The sequence below is a fragment of the Podarcis raffonei genome, chromosome 11 (assembly GCF_027172205.1).
Source record: "Podarcis raffonei isolate rPodRaf1 chromosome 11, rPodRaf1.pri, whole genome shotgun sequence".
Lineage (NCBI taxonomy): Eukaryota > Metazoa > Chordata > Lepidosauria > Squamata > Lacertidae > Podarcis > Podarcis raffonei.
Window position 1 is genome coordinate 63,692,275 of NC_070612.1, and position 20,781 is coordinate 63,713,055.

Sequence of the window (20,781 nt, forward strand, 5' to 3'; positions counted from 1 at the left end):
AAATAAAATACAACATTAAAATAATGGAACATTAAAATATTAAAATGTAGCCTCATCGCAGGAGGAGAAGGAAAAGAAAAAAGAAAGAGAGGGAGGGAGGGAATCAAATTGGCTCCAAGCCAAAGACCAGGCGGAACAACTCTGTCTTACAGGCCCTGCGGAAAGAAATCAGATCCTGCAGGGCCCTGGTCTCATGAGGCAGAGCGTTCCACCAGGCCGGAGCCAGAGTTGAAAAGGCCCTGGCTCTGGTTGAAGCTAATCTAACTTATTTAGGGCCTGGGACCACTAGGGTGTTGTTATTTATGGACCTTGAGGCTCTCCGTGGGGCAGACCGGGAGAGGCGGTCCCGTAGGTACGAGGGTCCTAGGCCGTGAAGGGCTTTAAAGGTCAAAAGCAGCACCTTAAATCTGACCCTGTACTCCACCGGGAGCCAGTGCAGCTTGAAAAGCCCTGGGTGAATATGCTCCCATGGCAGAGACCCCGTGAGGAGTCTCGCTGCAGCATTCTGTACCCGCTGGAGTCTCTGGGACAGCTTCAAGGGCAGCCCCGCATAGAGCGAATTACAGTAGTCAAGCCTGGAGATGACCGTCGCATGGATCACTGTGGCCAGGTCGGGGCGGGAAAGGTAAGGGACCAACTGCTTGATGCGGCAAAGGTAGAAAAATGTCGCCTTGGCTGTTGCTGTAACTTGCGCCTCCATGGAAAGGGAGGCGTCAAGGATTACACCCAAACTCTTAACGGAAGGCAATGGCACTAATTGGGCACCCGCAAGAGAAGGGAGTTGGTCCCTCATCCCCATGCCATCCCGACCCAGCCAGAGGACCTCTGTCTTCGAAGGATTTAGTTTCAATCGGCTCCCACGAAACCATCCAGCCACAGCTTCCAAGCATCTGGTCAGTGTGTCTGGGGCCGAGTCGGTGTGGCCATCCATCAGCAGATAGAGCTGAGTGTCATCAGCATATTGGTGACAGCCCAGCCCAAAGCTCCAGATAATCTGGGCAAGGGGGCGCATAAAGATGTTAAAAAGCATCGGGGAGAGAATTGCGCCCTGTGGCACTCCATACACCAAGGAGTGGCGCGACGACATTTCCCTCCCTAGTGCCACCCTCTGTCCCCGACCAGAGATAAAAGAGCACAACCAGTTACGGGCTATGCCCTGTATCCCCACGTCTGCGAGGCGGTGGTCCAGAAGATCATGATCAACCATGTCAAAGGCTGCTGACAAATCTAAAAGGATCAGCAGTCCTGACCCGCCTCGATCCAGTTGTCTACGGAGATCATCTGTTAGGGCAACCAGAGCCGTCTCCGTCCCAAAACCAGGACGGAAACCGGACTGAAATGGATCTAATGCCGATGTTTCCTCCAGAAAACTACCAAGCTGTTCAGTGACCGCTCTCTCAATTACCTTACCCAGGTATGGAAGATTTGAAACTGGGCGGTAATTGGATAGGTCTAAGGGATCTAATGAAGTATAGGCCATTTAATTTTAATTTAAATATAGGCCATTTAAACAAATAAATCTTTTTTGGTGGTGCTGGTGGTGAATTTTAAACAGTTCTGCCTGAGTGGCTTTCTTGCAATTGGTCACTTTAGGGCTAAGAGCATTATAGTATTGGGGGATGGCTGGGGGATCTAAGGGAACTGTAGCAGGGTGGACAAATATCCTAAGCCACATCTTTTACCTACAAGCTAGGGAAACTCCTCATAAAATAAGACACTTCTGTCTTCAGTACTCTACTGGACACAGAATTCAATCGATGACGGCAAAAATTATCTGGAATATTACTTCTGTGGTCAAGCCCCAGTATTTAATGATAAGGCAGAATCCAGTGATGGGAAGTTAGGGAAGGTTGGGGGGGGGCAGAGTGCTAACTATTCTTGGGTTTTACATGGGTTTTGTTACAAGTCCGTCAGAAATATACAAGGCAAGGTATTTCAGCAGATTTGTAACAAACCCCATGAGTACTGAATCCCAAAATAGTTACCCCCTCATTCCCCATCACCTCTACCCTAATCCACCCGCAATGCCTGACCATCCACACCCCACGCCTTGTAGCAAGGAAGATGCAGAATCCATGCAGTCAGTTAAGGCAACTTGGCAGTTCTGTCTGTGCTGGCAGCACCATGCAAAACATGAAGTAGTCTTATGAGCAGAACTCTGAAACAAAACCACTCTCCAACTCTGCTTCTTACCAGTGAGGAATAGTGAAGGGCAGGAAGGAGGCATGCCTAAATATTTCATGAAGGAAAGCTTCTGTGTAATGCATAACTTTTCGATCTTTAAACCTTGATGGTCTTTCTCCAATCTTTGCATCTGCACAGAACAAAATGGAACATGTTTCAAGCAATGTGCTTCACAGATAAGGACCTCAGGATTGTTTCAATTTGCCATTTAATCAATTTAATCAAGAACATTACCAATTTCTTCTTGAATTTTCGTTTGAATTTCCGGATTGCTTATCAGGTACAGAAATATCCATTGCAAACATACTGACAGTGTAGCAAAGCCTACAAAATAAAATAAGTGTCAGGATATGTGGTGGTTAAATTATTATTCTGCAAACAACACATTGGTATTTCTATATGTTGAAATCCGTTGTAGGCATAATGCACAAATCCCAAGAGATATTCCATCATGAATGTATGGAATGCATACATCCATACATTTCCATATAAAATTGACTAGATCGTTATGATTTGACATGTTTTGGTACTACTGGTAATTGCTAATGGTTCACTTAAATCCAGGTCCTGGATATTTCCATGCCTGCACGAGCATTTTCCACACCAGGCGTGCCCTGTAACGGGGGCCGAGGACCCGCAAAATTTTCAAGGAGGGGGCTGGGCACCCTCAAAATTCCACAACCACACGCATCTTCTGCCAGGGCTGTGAAAGGGTAAGGCGTCTTTGCCCTGTGCGTCCCTTTCACAATGGCCAGGGTGCCTTTCAAAAGGTAAGGTGGTGGGCGGGGGGGGGAGAGCAGCTGAGCCGCCCTGGTCGGGTGGGAGGGATGGCGTGCATGGGACATCACGTATGCGTGACAGACTCCCCTAATGTTGGGCACAACTCAACGCTTCTGTTCCCCACAGTTGCAATGCTTTGTAGGGTGGAGTTTTTGTCATCAGGTCCTCAATTTCTGGCCATAATTTTATTTAGTCGGATGCCTAATTCAGGTCTCAGATCCATTTTTGCTGAAATTTACAACCAGTCCCAGTTTGACAGTCAATTTTGCAATTCTACCCCTTGCAATGGCCCAAGAAAATGTTCAGTCATACAGTACTTTCCTATCAAACATTAAAGTGGATTATGTTGAGTTTCATTTTAGGGGGTGAAACCAATTCCATATTTTAGGTGTTGGAAAAAATCAACACACTTTGCTGAAGTTTGTCCATGTTGACAATGACACAAAATCCATCTACACAGATGAACTTATGTGATTCTAGCAAAAATGTAACAAAGATTTAAGAAAATAGACTGTTAATTGGTGAAAGGAGGGAAAGTAAACTTACATTAATATCAAGATAAATTTTCAGGATAAAAATTTGAAGAGAGGGAAAGGATTTGCTGAAATGGATAATTGACTTAGAATACAAAAAAGGAAGATGTGAGGAGGTCAGGGAAACAAGCAAATGAAAGACAAGTTATGCGAAGGTTCGATTTGTTTTTTTTGTGTTGTTTTTTGTCTCTATTTTTCTGTTTTTTATTGTGATGTGATGTGTTGTTTTGTTTTTGTTTAATTTGGTGTTTCTTCTTTTTTCTTTTTGTAACCTTAAAACTTCAATAAATACTATTTTAAAAAAAGCCAAAATCCATCTACACAGAAGACACTGGGCAAGAGGTCTACAATTAATTAATGTATACTTTTTAAAAATCTCGTGAATTTTAAGTCACACTAATCTACCCACCAACCAAGATAGGAGCCTTTATATGGTGCCTACAAAAATTTCACCTGCTCTTCACCTAAAAGATCAGCTGTCAGTCAACAGCAGGCAGCTGTGTTTTAAGGGTCCTGTTTAAAAACTCAGAGTGGCAAAAATGTTCCATACTTACCAGCCCCAAAAATGTCATTGACTGTAACTATTATTTTCTGATGAGATAAAGCGGCAGCTTTCCCCTCCTCTCTTTTTTCATTGCTAACACTAATGAGGGCATCTGTGATGTCTCTGAGATGGTTCTAAAGGAAACAAACAAAACCCTTGATGCTATTTTCAACCAATCACTGTTTACTTGGCAACCTACAATTTGTTTAATCCTACATATAACGAGTCTATCTTGTTTTTCCCCCTCCCAGCCAAATCAAGGGCTTCAGACTCTTTGGACAAAATTTATTTTGGAAAAGAAAGCAGCAAGTATCAGCTGTTAAAAATGTCAAGCATAGTGATAAATTCCTTAGGCAACAATCCCAGCCTGACTTCATTGCAAGCTATTGGCCTAAGTAACATTAAAGTCACAGGAATTTACTGCCAAGTCAATACACACAAAAGAATGCTGCTAATGGTATTTCTCTTGACAGTACAAGGGTGTTATCTTCTCCCAATCTCACATAAGGCTGGAAAGAAGTCACATTAATCTGTAACTTCTGTTTTAAACTACAGTGGTACCTCCGGTTGTGCATGGGATACATTCTGGAGCTCTGGTCGGATCCTGAGGAATTTGCAACCGGAGGTGCCACTTCTGTGCATGGTAGAGCGCTTCTGCGCATGCACGTGCAGTGAAACCCGGAAAAATACTTCCGGGTTTGCCGCATTCGCATCCTGAAGGATACGCAACCGGAGGTGTGCATATCCAGAGGTACCACCGTATATAAAAATGTGCATTTCAAAATGTTTCCCCTTACAATGCACACAGAAACAGAACTGTAGAGTTGGAAAGGATCCTGCGGGTCATCTTGATCAGCCCTCTGCAACACAGGGATCTCAATGAATTCATCCATGACAGATGGCCATCCAACCTCTGCTTGACAACCTCTTACCATCAGATATTTCTTCCTGATGTTTAGTAGGAATCTCCTTTCTTGTAACTTGAAGCCATTGGTTCAGGTCCTAGTCTCTGGAGCAGGTATCATAGAATCGCAGAGCTACTAGACCCTTGATAATCTTGCTTGCCCTCCTCTGAACACATTCCAGCTTGTCAATATCCTCCTTAAATTGTGTTGCCCAGAAGTGGACACAGTACTTTGGTATGTTTTTTGAGCCAAGAACTGATATGCAACATTCCCTCTCCTCAGATTTCCTGATGCAAAATCAGTATCCCAGAACTCCAGGGGGTGGAGATGGGGGGGGCAGGGATACCAGCATTGTGCCTGTGCAGTCTCCCCTCCAGAGCTCATAGCAGTTTTTGGAGGTACAATTTTGCATCAACTGCTGCAAAATGCTATTGCCCAATTAGCATCTACCAACAGTCATACACAGCATACTACTCCAACTTCCCATTATCTGCATAGTCTATTACTTTCTAGGCTCAAATCAAGATGCTGATTCTTACTTTTACAGCCCTAAATGGTTTAGGAACCCAAGTGGTGGGGCAGGGAATCCTTCCCCATATGGAATGCAACCATTTTGGTTGTGGGGCTCCAGTGTTTTGCTCTTTGAGTGTCTAGTTAACACCTGGCTCTTTGAGGTTTTTAAGCCCAATTGATTTGCTGCCTCTTGTTTTTCTCTGCCCCGTTGCTTCTTTTTTTCTTTTAATTGCTACTGCTCCATTTGTAATGCGTTTTTAATTTTGAGTTTTCTTTAACTAAGTTGTTTTTATTTGGGGAGGGGTGAGCCACTTCATTACAATGCATTTCATTTTTTTAAGATCAGAATTGTAAAAATAATTTTAAAAATATTTTGTTGAAAACGAATATGCTTTAGCTGTTAGAGAAACTGGATAGAATATCTGCATGCCCAGGAAATAATAGTTCTGTTTTCCTCACAAGATTTATATACCACTTGACTGTAATAAATCCTCAAAGTGGTTTACAAAAAAATGTAATTATTTTTAAAACAGCTATTTATCACATTCAAAAGTGATTAAAATCAATGATAAGCAGAAAACTAGATTAAAACACATGTCAACCTTCCACATGTCTGGAATGTTAGGAATGTTAATATGAGAAATGTGATCTAAGTTGCCATTCTACTCTGCCACAAACTGCAGAGATGCAGTGTTTGAACAGAAAGATTCTGCATTCCTGTATTCACCCTTTCCATGTTTTTGGCGGGCGTGATCTCCTGCCATGCTTTGGTTTGATAAGTGTCATGCTACCTGAAGAACCACCCCCACCCCCCGGGTTTTCCGCCTCCACGGCTGAAAGCTTACCTTATCGTATGTGGTGTAGTGGTCTTCTACACGTTTTGCCACAAAGTTGTTGAACTTCCTATAAAACTCTCGAGCAGCCTTTGCAGCAGGAAGCGGGAGGTAACGAAGGGATGGTATAAAATCAGCTGGATTGAAGACACCTGATGCTTTTATGAAATCATCATTTACCTTAAGCATGCCTTGAAACTCCTCGTCATCATGGTCATACCTTTTGTTGAAGCAGAGGGCACAGACAACATTCGCAATTGCACAGGTAGTGGAGGCAACAGGGTCAAAGCTACCAGCCTGTTTGGAGAGCTCCACGAAGGTTTTCACCAGTTCCAAAGCTTCAGCACAAACATGCTCTTCGAGGCGACAAGAGCAAGTGGAAGACGTGGCTTCTGATTTGGTGAGTGACCTTAAAGCTTTGCTGGCAATTTGCTTCTGAAGCTTCCAGCTTTCTCCGTACTTCACAGAAAATGACAGGCTCTCTCCCTCAGCAAAAAAAGAAAAGGTGTGCATGTCAGGTCGGGCAGCAAAACTCTCCCCATCTCTAAGCAGCACCTGTTTCACTGCATCCAGTCCATTAACTACCACGACTGGTACCATTCCCAGCTTTATCTGAAACACATCTCCGTATTTCTTCCGCATGCGCTCAAATGAAATGTAGGGATACTCTCCCAGCTGGAGAAGATTCCCCACAATTGGCAGAGACCAAGGTCCTGGTGGCCGAGGTTGCCTGCTCTTCATAAAAATTCGTATAGAAATTAAAATGGAAGCCACCGTAAAGAAGGCAATGGTCACTTTTGAAAAGGAAACTTCTTCAGCTGTAAAATTCATTTTCAAATAAGAAAATACCTGAGAATAAAAAAGGCAGACTGAAACTCCTTTAAAATAAAATAAAATAAAACTTACAGACATGTGTAGATACATAGATTTCCGGCAAGGCATTTTGCAACTCCAGACCCTTCTACACAATAGAACCCATTTGCTTCGTGGCGCATTATGTCCATGCCCCCCCCTTCCCAATGCAATTCAGAGGATTTCTCTGGTTGCCACAATCTCTCCATCTACAAGTGATTCTAGGATCTTTCTCCCACACTTTTGTATCTAGTGATATCATATGGTAAAACCACTATCTATCTATCATCTATCTATCTATCTAGTGGCAAAGCACACTCCCAACTCATTACATTTTAGATAAGAATCCGTATACAACTCTGACTCTTAAATTACAACCAAAAGCACCTTTTATTGGGTATAGAATCATAGAATCATAGAATCATAGAGTTGGAAGAGACCACAAGGGCCATCGAGTCCAACCCCCTGCCAAGCAGGAAACACCATCAGAGCACTCCTGACATATGGTTGTCAAGCCTCTGCTTAAAGACCTCCAAAGAAGGAGACTCCACCACACTCCTTGGCAGCAAATTCCACTGTCAAACAGCTCTTACTGTCAGGAAGTTCTTCCTAATGTTTAGGTGGAATCTTCTTTCTTGTAGTTTGGATCCATTGCTCCGTGTCCACTTCTCTGGAGCAGCAGAAAACAACCTTTCTCCCTCCTCTATGTGACATCCTTTTATATATTTGAACATGGCTATCATATCAGCCCTTAACCTCCTCTTCTCCAGGCTAAACATGCCCAGCTCCCTTAGCCGTTCCTCATAAGGCATCGTTTCCAGGCCTTTGACCATTTTGGTTGCCTTCCTCTGGACACGTTCCAGTTTGTCAGTGTCCTTCTTGAACTGTGGTGCCCAGAACTGGACACAGTACTCCAGGTGAGGTCTGACCAGAGCAGAATACAGTGGCACTATTACTTCCCTTGATCTAGATGCTATACTCCTATTGATGCAGCCCAGAACTGCATTGGCTTTTTTAGCTGCCGCGTCACACTGTTGGCTCATGTCAAGTTTGTGGTCCACCAAGACTCCTAGATCCTTTTCACATGTACTGCTCTCAAGCCAGGTGTCACCCATCTTGTATTTGTGCCTCTCATTTTTTTTGCCCAAGTGCAATACTTTACATTTCTCCCTGTTAAAATTCATCTTGTTTGTTTTGGCCCAGTTCTCTAATTTGTCAAGGTCGTTTTGAAGTGTGATCCTGTCCTCTGGGGTGTTAGCCACCCCTCCCAGTTTGGTGTCATCTGCAAATTTGATCAGGATGCCCTTGAGTCCATCATCCAAGTCGTTGATAAAGATGTTGAATAAGACCGGGCCCAAGACAGAACCCTGTGGCACCCCACTAGTCACTCTTCTAGTAGAGCACCCTAATACTTACAGAAGAGCCAAATAATTAAATGTGTTTAGCTGTCTCTTGGGGAACACAGCAATGTTTCACCAAAGCCAAGTTCTTCTTAATATATAGCCAGCAACCCTGCAGTACCTCCGGATGGCTGCTTATTGCGGGATCAGTCTTGCTCAAGCAAACAAGCTTTTCACAGCATCCATACGATGCTGTCAGCATCAAAATACCAACCCATATTTTTGCACTGTTAATCTGCCTGAAGTGTGTGCACATCCTGGTTAGACAGGATTTGGTCATCTAAACGTGGTCTCCTCCTTGTTCCATGAAAACAAACCATGACTAGGGATCTGCAAGTGGTAGGCTGGATTTAGCCCGGGCTCTAAAGAATGTAAGTTGGCCTTTCAGTGCCAGTGGGGATATTAGGAGGTGCAATGGTGGTGGAATAAGACTTGCTTGGATTCCAGCAGGGGAGACGAGGACCATCCATCACCTGCTGAAAGCGGCTATCTTGTAAATGAGATGATCAGAACAAACAACATGGGGTGATTCCTTTGAGAATGTGTGCAGGCAAAACAGAAGGCTGGCTATTTAAGAAATGGAATGAGATGTAATTGTTTTGGGGAAAGCATAGTAAGTGGCAAATTCATCCCAAACTATTTTCTTTTTAAAAAATCCAAAAACCAGAACATGTCGTTATTTAATTTATGGATGGAGAAGTCTGGACTTTGGCAATGATTCAGCTGAATTCCACCTCTAAAAATATTTATGGCAGTGTTGCAACAGTGTGCACTTTGAACCAAGTTCTGGCTCCCCCACTTGTGCCTCTAAAGCAAGAATTGTTTACTGCAAACTGTCCCTTCTCCAATGTAGAATTCCTGGAATCAGTCTCAGCTTCTCTCCCATAAACTGAATCATGAAGAGGCGTGTGAAGAAACTAAAGTTAATTTAAGGACAGTATTTCTGGATAACTCATTGCTTTTCAAAATATAAACAAGTAGTTTAAATCTCCCCTCTCCTAGCTACACCTAAGCTTTCCTCTAAAGAGCTAAAGCAAGACATGTTTGGGTTTTACATCTATCACAACGTTTTCCAATAGAGAAATATCAGGGTTGAAAGAGACAGAAATGTATTTGACCATTTTCACACTTCCCCCCACATTTATTCAAAAGTTACAATACAATGCATTTTCATTCAATATACCCCCTCCACAGACACCTCTGTGATGATGGTGGCACTAAAATATCCTGTTCTTCAATAAAAGAGAAAACGGGAGATCGTGTCAAAGGTATCTTTTCTGGAGATGACTTGTGAAGACATTTGTCTATTGCAAAGGGGTCCCCCTGGGTGCGAGGACCCTTCGCCTTTTTCTGAGCTCTTTATTTTGGCTTTATCTGACACTCCAACGGGGCTGGATCCCGGCCGGGGCTGATGCCAGCTGGAGTCCAAACCTCGGGAGGCTACAGACTCATCGTGGCCACTCCGTGGGGAGGAAAAGGCATTTGGCACATATATCCAGGACAGCCCCCCCCCCAGCCCATCCCGCTCCCTCCAGGCCGCCTTCCTAACCCCGCCAGGGACCAGAAGCCGCGTGGGACTCGCGTGGTCTCTTGGCCTTTGCCCGACTCCCTTGGCCCCCTGCAAAACGCGGCTCTGCACATGCTCAAAGGCGCGGCTCTTCACCTTCTCATTTCTCCAAAGCAAAGCGAGGGTTTTCTTCTTCATTTCCCTTTTGCTCTGCCCCCCTTCCAAGCCAGACCCCCTTTGCCGCGGCTCACCTGCCCGTGGGCGCAGCAGAAGTGCTTCGCGCGCCTCCTTTTCTCCCGCTCTGCGGAGCCGCCTCCGCGCGCGCCCAGCAAGCCCAGCGAGGGCGCTTCCAGCTGCTTCCAGCAGAGGGCGCCAGCGCAGCCCGCCAGCCTCCGGCCCCGCCGCGTTTGAAACGGGGGGGGGGGGGGGCGCTGCCGCGTGCGGCTCCTGCCCGCGGACCACGAGAGGGCGCTGTGTGCCCGCGGGAACCTCTCGCATGGCCTGACCATCCTCGTCCGCATCATATATTCCTACCCCGCCTTTCCCTCTGACGGGACTCAAGGCGACTTCCATATCAAAAGAAGAGCTGCTGGAAACGTAGAAAGACCCATTCAACGTGGACAGAATTCAATCTGTTTTTGAAAAAAGAAAAAAGAAAGCACAGTGCCTCAAAGTCCTGCCATCCAAGTTTCTAAATTCACCTTCCCCTCCAGACATGGCTGGGCTGCAACTCCCCCCACTGGCCACACTGGCTGAGCTGAGGGGACCTGGGGTCCAGAGAAACGGGAGAGCCAGAAGTTCTCCATCCTTTACCTACAAGAAATATTTACCAGGCTGGTGGTAGTCTCAGGTTACCCAAAAAAATTCAGTGACTCTGGGGACACTTCTTGTTCACTACATACATGTGAATGCTGAGAAAGCTGTAACTCCGGGGACTGTCCCTGGGAAACAGGGACATTTGGTAACCTCATGGTAGTCTTTATGTAGTCACATAATTTTGAGCATGTTGGGTTAGATCTAGATTTAGGCAGCAATCCTGACTCAACGCACTCAGTTCAGTAGGACTTCTTATTGTGCTGTATGTCTAGGCCAAAGGTCAGCAAAGTTTTTCAGCAGGGGGCTGGTCCACCGTCCCTCAGACCTTGTGGGGGGCCAGACTATATTTAGGGAGGGGATGAATGAATTCCTATGCCCCACAAATAACCCAGAGATGCATTTTAAATAAAAGGACACATTCTACTCATGGAAAAACACGCTGATTCCCGGACTGTCCATGGGCCGGATTGAGAAGGCGACTGGGCCAGATCCAGCCCCCAGGCCTTAGTTTGCCTCCGCATGGTCTAGGCCCACTGATTTCAGCTAGGCTCCACTTTTTTGGCTTTTTGAAAAATCCCCTTTCCTGCTGCCTCTTTTTCCTTTGCAGATGAGACTTTGCCTATAAACTTTGGTTATATGAGTGTGTTTTTCATTCCTATGACTGCACTAACGTCTGCTTGGAACATCCATGGTGCCTCCTGATATTTACTCTTCAAATAGTAAGGGACTGGCAATTACATAACACATTGCCTGAGTTACAAAGGTTGCCACTGGTATACTGTCTTGATTCTGCGTATTCTTCTCTCCGCAGGTTATATAACCCACCAAATACTTTTCAGGAAAGAGATTTGCCTTGGCGCATATCCAGCAAACATGCCACAGCATGGGAGCTGGAGAACTTGGAAACGAACTTTACCCATAGAGATCAGATAAGGACACTTATCTCCTAATTATGCAGGTTAGAGTTGGTATGATAGTAACGCATATTTAGCATTTTAAAATATCGAATGGCAATATCCCAGGTGCAGTAGGCACAAAAGTTGAACATTAATCTTTTATTATTATTTTATAGCTGTCATATACAGTAAGAGCTGTTCGACAGTGGAATTTGCTGCCAAGGAGTGTGGTGGAGTCTCCTTCTTTGGAGGTCTTTAAGCAGAGGCTTGACAACCATATGTCAGGAGTGCTCTGATGGTGTTTCCTGCTTGGCAGGGGGTTGGGCTCGATGGCCCTTGTGGTCTCTTCCAACTCTATGATTCTATGACTCTATGATTCTATCTTAATTTCTTGACTGATGTGACCTGGGCACAATGTGCTTTACCAGTTGCTTTACATGGTTTGGAACAATAAGATAAAGCAGGAGCTGAAGACAGCTGGAAGTGGGGAAATCAATGTATTCATTCACAGAGGGGCATCTTAAAGGCCACCAAGTCCCCCCCCCCCCCGCTCTGCGCAGGAGGCACCCACTGCTTCTAGGCCTGCCCTGTGAGGCAACATTCCCAACTCTTTCAACCATTCCTCAAAGGACTCCTTTTCTAGGTTGCCCTCCTATGGACACTCTACAGGGTGTCAACATATTGTTAAAATATCCCTCTTGGGACACTGAAATAATGGGGGTGGGTCAATGTGAGTAGAGGTTGTGGGTGTGCACGTGCCTTCCCCGAGCCCTCCGCTCTTAACCTTCATGTGCTCCATGTCCACACGATCGGGAACCCTGTGCAATTCTGGTCCTCCCCTCTCAGCCCCCCCCCCAGGTCGGCCTGCAGAAGAGAATCCAGATTACGCCCACCCTTTCCTACTTGAACTCTCCGCTTTTTCTTTTTTCTTTTTGTTCTTCTGTGTTATTGAACTGTATGTTCTTGTTTAAATAAAATATTTTAAAAGAAAATACACCTTGCCAAGTTTGAGATTTCAATAGTGTTTTTGAAAGCTTATTTTCAACATATATATGCACAAACACACCCTCCCTGTGCAGAAAAGATCCTGACTTCTCTTAAAGAAAACTTTTTGGGTTGCCACCAGGAGGTGCAATTGATACTTTTCCACTGCAACACATCCTTGCTTAGAATAGCCATTTTACCTCATTTGCTCAGATGCACTTGCTCCACGTGTTTTCTTTTTTAAAAAAAGAAACTAGTTTTAAATCAGTCCTTCTTTGCATCTTCTGAAAGTTAACAGTATGGCCTGTTTTGAGGGAGACACAGTTTCCCCTCATTTTCCTCATTTTCCTCTTTCCAGCCTCTAATTTTGCCAAACCCCTTTTCCTGCCTCACAGTCTGTATCCATATCCAGGGGATAAATGTGCATACCATTTATGGAGCAGGGCTGGGGAACTGGAGCTGGTGAGACGGATCCTTACCTCTCCCACTCCTTGAGGGCCAATTGATTGGTGCTGAGCAGAGGCGCCAAGTTCCACACAGAATTAGGAGGGCTCATCAAATGTGCATGATGTCACACGTGTGACACACACGTGTGATGTCATGTGTGTCGGAAGGAGGCTGTGAGGCCTGACAAGGCCCTCTGCCACCATGGACAGGACCAGAGGGGCCTCTGCCACAGTGGGGAGGCCCAAATACCCCCATCTCAAACCAATCTTCCCTCCTGTAGTCATTGCACTACATGAAGAAAAGATTGTGTCTCGGCAGTGACTGTGGTGATCTGATGTAATGAGAGCAAAGCCAGGGAAGCTTTATCGCCTTTGTGCCTGGGCAAGGGAGCATTCCTTGTTCACAGAGCCACCTTGGCAACTCCATGCCTGTTAGCATGAGGCAGGCATCTCCTGTTTTAGGTGCCTGCTGAAAACACCTTTATTTCAACAAGCCTTCTCAGACATGTAATTTAGTTATGCATATTGTTTTTTGGGGGGGCACACTGTAGAATGTCCATAGGAGGGGTCTCTTTACCTTTACCTTTTGAGAATCACTGTCTCCTGACCATTTTACATCCCACTGCAAGACAGTCAGTCTTGCTTTGCAGCTGCTGCACTGTGAGTAGAAGAAAATGTCAAGGGATCACAGACCACTCCACGCAGCTAAGATATATAAAGGGATAAATGTTACCGCAGCAATGTAAAATGATCAGGAGACAGTGATTCTCAAAATTACTATGATGTAACTCATTAGAACAACTTAAAGGTAAAGGGACCCCTGACCATTAAGTCCAGTCACGAACAACTCTAGGTTTACGGTGCAAATCTCGCTTTACTGGCCAAGGGAGCCGGCATTTGTCTGCAGACAGCTTCCAGGTCATGTGGCCAGCGTGACTAAGCTGCTTCTGGTGAAACCAGAGCAGCGCATGGAAACACCGTTTATCTTCCCGCCGGATGGGTACCTATTTATCTACTTGCACTTTGACATGCTTTCGAACTGCTGGGTTGGCAGGAGCAGGGACCGAGCAACGGGAGCTCACCCCATCACAGGGAATCGAACTGCCAGCCTTCCGATCAGCAAGCCCAAGAGGCTCAGTGGTTTAGACCACAGTGCCACCCGCATCCCAGCACAGCAACTGGGTGGTAGAAACATAAACAGCATAACAGTGCCTCAGCTCCCAACTCCTCTAGACTGTCCAGAAGGAAATCATGGTCAACGGTATCAAAAGCCACTGAGAGATCCAGCAGGAGCAGGAAACAGCTTTCACCTCTGCCCCTAGCCCACCGGAGATCTTCGACCACAACAAATGCTTGGAAATAGAATGCAGGATGATGCCTTTCTCTGATACACTCCTTTTCCCACTCAGGGAATCACATTATAGGGACAGGTGCCAATGCTGTGAAGGCCACCACTGTCAAGAACTACTGATCATCAGCCACCACCACCAAAACCTGCTTGCAATAAAGATGTCAACCCCTCGCAGTGTCTCCAGGATCAGTATACAGTAGAACCTTGTGTTACGGACAGGATCCGTTCCGGAGGCCTGTCCATAACACGGAACTGATGCAAGCTGAAGCGCCACAGCGAAACCCGAAAGTAACCTGTTCTGGTACTTCCGGGTTGCCACGGGACGCAACACGAAAACACGTAACCTGAAGCGGACACAACATGAGGTATGACTGTATACTAACTCAGACTAGAGCCCCTCCTCCCCACCCTCTCACCACAAGCCACTTTTGTATTCTACAAAATAGACCTAAGTGACTTGGAGTGACTGTGTGTGGGTACCAAACTAGCCAGCAGCCCATTGAGGAGACAGAGGTACCACTATCAGAAGAGCACCATTACACACCACTATGCACCAAAGGCCAGCACCACCCACTAAGGAATGCTCCATAATGAAGCATTCAATGTTCCTCTCTTTTGTGAACATGAGAAGCAAAACCAAGATGAGGAGGGACTGCAGAACAGAGCAAGCATCTCCTGCCAGTGCAGAAAGGAGGCCTAAGAGAAGTCGAAGCACAACAGCCTGGTGCTCACAGTACTGGGAGCTCCAGCATCCTTGATGACCAACCATGCTAGTGGGGGCTAATGGGAGTTCCAGTCTAACAACAACTACAGGGTACCAGGTTGGGAAAGACTGAGTGAGCCTATTTTCTTAATTTTTTTTAGCTGGTAGTAATTCAATGAAGAAATCAAAGAAATAGTCACTGTAATTCTAGAAGATCAGACAAAAGTTTTGCATTGTGGGGAGCAGCACTGCATTCACATTGGGATGGTAGATTGTTTTTTAAAGGCACTTAAGGCACAATCTCTACTCCCCCAATTAACATCTTCGAATAATTCAGAAAAAAGCCCAAGTTGGTACAACAAAAGTTTAAACAGAGTGAATGCTCAAATATTTTTTTTTGAAATGGATAACTCTGAACTCTACACCACTCCTTATTAAAAGGTTTCTGTTTCAGGGACCTCAGTTTCTGTTGTCTTCCAAGTGTGCTGCTGTATCTGAAGTTTCTTATTTATTTTCTCCTTTCAAAGACTAATCTGTCAAAAGACTTGAGTAATGCAGAAGTACTTAGGAGTTAATGATTTTTCAAAAACAAAAAATGCAAGTGTTTGTTTCTAAATTTGCATAGACAGGGTATTTCCAAGGTATTTCTCAGACTGAAGAATATCTACCCAGATGCTTAGAAAGTTGAGGTAATTTTAATATGCTTTAGTATTTTAACTTCTATATCCTCAAGATATGTTTGGGATTTTTTTTCTAGATTTTCTTGTTTTATCTTTTTGTAGTTTTTTTTACAATCAAACGGTGTATAAAGTTTATGAAACAAATAAATAAGGGGGGGTGTCTTTTATTTATGAGATTTCTGCCCTTTACCAGGGTAGGTTACACCATATATATATATATATATATATATATATATATATATATATATGAGATTATAAAACAAATTAAGCAGTTGCCACCATGAAACAAGACAAATTAAAAACAGTTCCATATATAAAATAATACAAAAATTAAAAAACAATTCAATATATAAAAACAGTTCAAAATAGTTCCACTACAGAATCAAAATGGGATAAAGATCTTCCTTTAAGAGGCTTGTTGAAGGAGGATGATCTTCTGCATTTGTCAAAAAGACAACAAAAACGGTACCTAATATGTCATGGGAGAGTATACCAAAAGGTTGCTGCCATAACGCTAAAGGCCCGATTCCTATATTATACAGAACAAACCTCCTGAAAGGATGTTGTCTATGGGAGGTCCTCTACTGCACAGCACAGGAATCAATGTGGTATACAAGGGAGGCATATGCAGTACCTTCTCCATTATATGCATGATAATGAAAAAGCAACATATGGTTCCAACCCCCTTAGAACTATTTTCCTGGAGTATAGGTGCAGTCCTATATTACACCAGGTCATCATTAGAATGAGGTGAGAGGCTCTTGGCATCAGCAGAAGTGAAGAGCCACCAGCAACATACCCAAGAAAATGTCTGTGAGCACTGCAGGATGGTTCAACCAGCTAAGCCTCTCTGCTGGTCATGCTCCCCCTAAAAATGGGTTGGATTCGTAGGCAGAGTCTGGTGTGGTGCACAGGGGAGAAACACACCTATGCTGGTTCCTAACCCCCTCTTGTTGTGCAAACATGCCTGCAAACAACAGAAATATACACCAAGACAGGAGCTGGCACAAGTACTGCACCACCACCATTGACTCTAGTGGGACTTCTACCTGAAATAGCGTCTCCACCCCCATCGTTCTGGTCCAGCTCTAAGGACCTTCTGGAGCTTCTCTCACTGTGAGAAGTGAACCAGGGAACCAGGCAGAGGGCCTTCTCAGTGATGTCTCCCTCCCATCAGATGACAAGGAGATAAAGAACTATACAGCTTTTAGAAGGCATCTGAAGGCAGCTTTGTATAGGGAACTTTTTAATGTTCAATGTTTTATTATGTTTTTATATATGTTGGAAGTCGCCCAGAGTGGCTGGGGCAACCTAGTGAGATGGGCGGAGTACAAATAATAAAATTATGATGATGATTATTACTTACCCATCCTGCCACATTTCCCTGGCGTTTCTCCCTCCCAAGTCTGGGATGGTTTGGAAATCGCAGACCTCGTACCACTAGATCAGGGGCACAGCAGAGCCCACAGGCACTGATACACAAGTCTGCTCATCCCATTTGCCAATCCAGATTTTTTATTTTATTTTATTTAAAGATTGAGTGACAGCTTTAAGTAGCCTGGGATGAATAGTAAGAAATCTTCATTTTGGATTGTTAGTCATGGCATTTGTTTAATTTTTTAAATTTTAAGTATATGTTTAACAGTGGGAGGAAAACAATAAATCTTTTTGGAAAAAAACACCACCTTCCTACTTTTTAAAACTTATAGAAATATGTAGGTTTGGATCCAAAGGTATCCCTCTACACTTAGAATGCATCTTGGGATTCAAGCCATGGTTTTTAAAAAATTATTATTATTATTAGAATTGTATATTTGTAATTTCATGAAGTAAAATATAAATTAAAAGTGTCAATCTGTGCAATTGAAATATTTTAAAGCATTTAGCTTGGTTCCTTTCTATAAATACTTCCCTGCAAAAATATAGAAATGTGATTTATATTCTACAAAGTATAGAAAAATATAATTCCTTTGGATTTAGGACAATTATAGCTGTGTTACAAAAATCATATCAGGAAATATGCTACTTTGAAATCAGGCGTAGAATTTGGACGCAACAATTAAATGACGTTCTCATCATATTCTCCCAGCATTCTGATAGGAAGCAGGCAGAGAGGAGAGGGAAGATGAGAGGAAAGCTCTGACTCCCAAGTCCAAAGAGTGGGAATTACATATATTCTAAAAAGAGATGCATTTGAACAGGGCTGTCTTTAGCATATGTGGCACCGGGGTGCAAAGATTCACCCAGCGCCCCCAAATGTAGTTTAGCTGCCCCCAAATGAACTTTTATTGAGCTTTTTGGGGGAGGGGGAAGCCATGGCAGAGACAGGAGGGAGGGCGGAGGGCGAGGCAGCTGCAGGCGCTGTGTCCTTTTTTGCCACAGGTTCCTGCTGGGTGCTGAAGTCCCATCCCACAGTTGGGCTTGGCAGGCGCAGCCATGGCGGCCTCAGGCGGATGGGCCTCGCCACCTCCATCCTCACGCGGCAGGAACAGGCCAGGGAGGAGGCAGCCCCAGTGCCCGCTTTTGCCTCAGCACCACCTCACAGAAACGGCTTGGCTGGCCCTTCTCCTGTGCCCAAGCGCCGCCGGGTCCTGGTAGCAGCCCCTTTGGGGGGCGGAGAAGGAGGACCCACCTCTCGCTCACCCAGGCCCAGGGATCGAGGCGGCGTTGGTGGCCTGGTTGCCCAGCGTGAGTGGTCCTCCTTTCGGCAGCTCTTTTCCTCAGGTTTCTCAGCACTTCAATCCCCCACTTTTTAATACAGTATACAAATCACACAACACAAGGCCACCTGCAAATAAATGGTGTCCGTCATGACACTTCAGAGGAAATGAGATTAAACTATGGTCAGATTAGCAATGAGGAAAGGAAAAGGAAAGGGAAAAAATGCAAGGTTTAAAACCTGTAACAACGACGCAGCGGAAAAAACCCTGCTTTTGTTTCCTGACTCGTCGGGAATATTGAGGCTACGGAGTAACAGAACGATGGCGGGGGTGGGGACTTTTGCTCCATTGCTTTTCACTGCTGCCAATCGAGAGGGAACAGTATACAGTAGGTATGCATTTGGCGCCCCCCTGAATTCGGCGACCAGGTGCCCCGCACCCCTTGCACCCCCAGGTAAAGACGGCCCTGCATTTGAAGCTTCAACTAGAAAATCTGTAGCCATTATAGAAAAACATATTCCAGTTAAGCGTTCATCAATTACACACACAAACACACACACACAAACACACCAATGTCCAATGTAATATGGCATTATACAGTGCTTTTTTTCTAAAAAAAAAATGTTTAGAGGTACTCTCATTTTCCTACTCATATTGAAATACTGTCCCTCAATGAGGCCAAACTTAGATTCACAAAATGTTTAGGGGTATGCGTACCTCTGTACCCCCCCGAAAAAGCACTGGCATTATATATTTGTTCCAAGTTAAGGTGATATATCACATTTGACCAATATTGCTAATATGTGCTACCTGCACACATTACCTTGGTTATCCAAGATAAGGAACTGCACAGGGCATTCCTTGATACCTTCCACCTGTCTGTCTTGCCTGTCATTGCAAAGTGGTCAAGGGCAAAAGGTGTTTTTCTTTCCAGTTAACATTTGTCCAGCACTCTGCAGCCTCTCTGGTTGCCCACACTTACTGATCTGGAAATGCGTCATGAGTTTTGGTTGAAGCTAGGGAGGCTGAAAATTGCAGATCACTAATGAGATGGTTTGTAGTATATAATAATGGATATTCACAAAAACCCCTCTTGCACCTCAAAAGGATGCACTCAGCCCCATCTACCACTCCTCATAATCTCTGAAAGACACACACACAAATCAGATCAAATTTCTGAAAAAGAAAATTGAATGAGTAAATAGTTGAGGACAGCCTTATACTGAATCAAACAACAGCCCATTCAGGTCACTATTACCTACACTGGCTGACAACCCCTCTCCAGGGTTTCTGATGAACATTCCCAACTCTACCTGGAGATATTGAGGATTGAAGCTGGGATTCTCTGCACGCAAAGCAGATCACTCTCTTTGGCACATCATTGAACTCAGTAAATTATATTTTACCTTGCAGAACTGCTTGTAAAGTCCTGCCATCTAGATAAATCCTAACATCTTGCCATCAGCAATTCTGCAAGGAAGATTCTCAAAAAAATTCATACTTAGAAATGCATAAAACAGGTCAAAACCATTGCACATGTTCTATTTAGCTGCCCATTTTACACAAAAATCCATGATAAACATTTAAACTCCATGCTGTAAAAAGGTTAAATTGTCCTGACCTCTGCAGGGTTTCCTTTCTACTCAACAGTCGGAGAATGAAGCAAAATTTATTAGAGATGCCATGAAACTATGTCGCCATGAGACTTGAGAGGCATTTTTTAACATTATTATGTCTGTATTAGCTTTATCTTAAAGTAACTCCTTTTAGGAACAGATGCCAATTTTATGTTCTGTTTTATATACTTTTGTATCTTCTGTATGCCAATAAAGGTGATTGATTGATTGATTGATTGATTGATAAATTGTGTTCGGCTGAAGGTGGGTCAGAGCTTCTCATTTGCCTTCCCAGCAAGTGGATGGCTATTGTTTACTGTGAGACAGAAAGGGAAAGATGGTGAGGAGGTCAGGATGGTGAAAAGTCACTAGTAGAGCCAGTTTGAGCCATGCTGACCTCCTTCTAAGCAACAGCAACGCACTTGCCAGAAAGCAAGCATACCAGTTTCACCCCACAATCCGCTTCTGGTTCGCAGTATCAAAGACATGCCATCCAATGGTCAACAAGAAGGAAGAAAGACCCCCAATTTGTAACAAAAGTGAGAAAAATTTAGGAGATTTATCAGATTAAGTAACTT

At 44.3% G+C, this 20,781-nt stretch overlaps 1 protein-coding gene across 2 annotated transcripts in view; it reads right to left on the reverse strand.

The window, feature by feature from the left end:
- Window positions 1–20,781, reverse strand: part of LOC128423266 (cytochrome P450 1A1-like) — a 31,179-nt gene that overhangs the window by 5,119 nt on the left and 5,279 nt on the right. The window contains exons 1-5 of one of the 2 annotated variants that reach the window (XM_053408229.1): window positions 10,303–10,351; window positions 6,305–7,141; window positions 4,052–4,175; window positions 2,419–2,508; window positions 2,194–2,314 (exon numbers count right to left, since the gene is read on the reverse strand). In XM_053408229.1, coding sequence (XP_053264204.1) covers window positions 2,194–2,314; window positions 2,419–2,508; window positions 4,052–4,175; window positions 6,305–7,123 — 1,154 coding nt within the window. In that variant the 5' untranslated portion in view covers window positions 7,124–7,141; window positions 10,303–10,351. Of the gene's footprint in view, window positions 1–2,193; window positions 2,315–2,418; window positions 2,509–4,051; window positions 4,176–6,304; window positions 7,142–10,302; window positions 10,352–20,781 lie in introns of those variants that run through there. The other variant, XM_053408228.1, reaches the window with a different exon arrangement.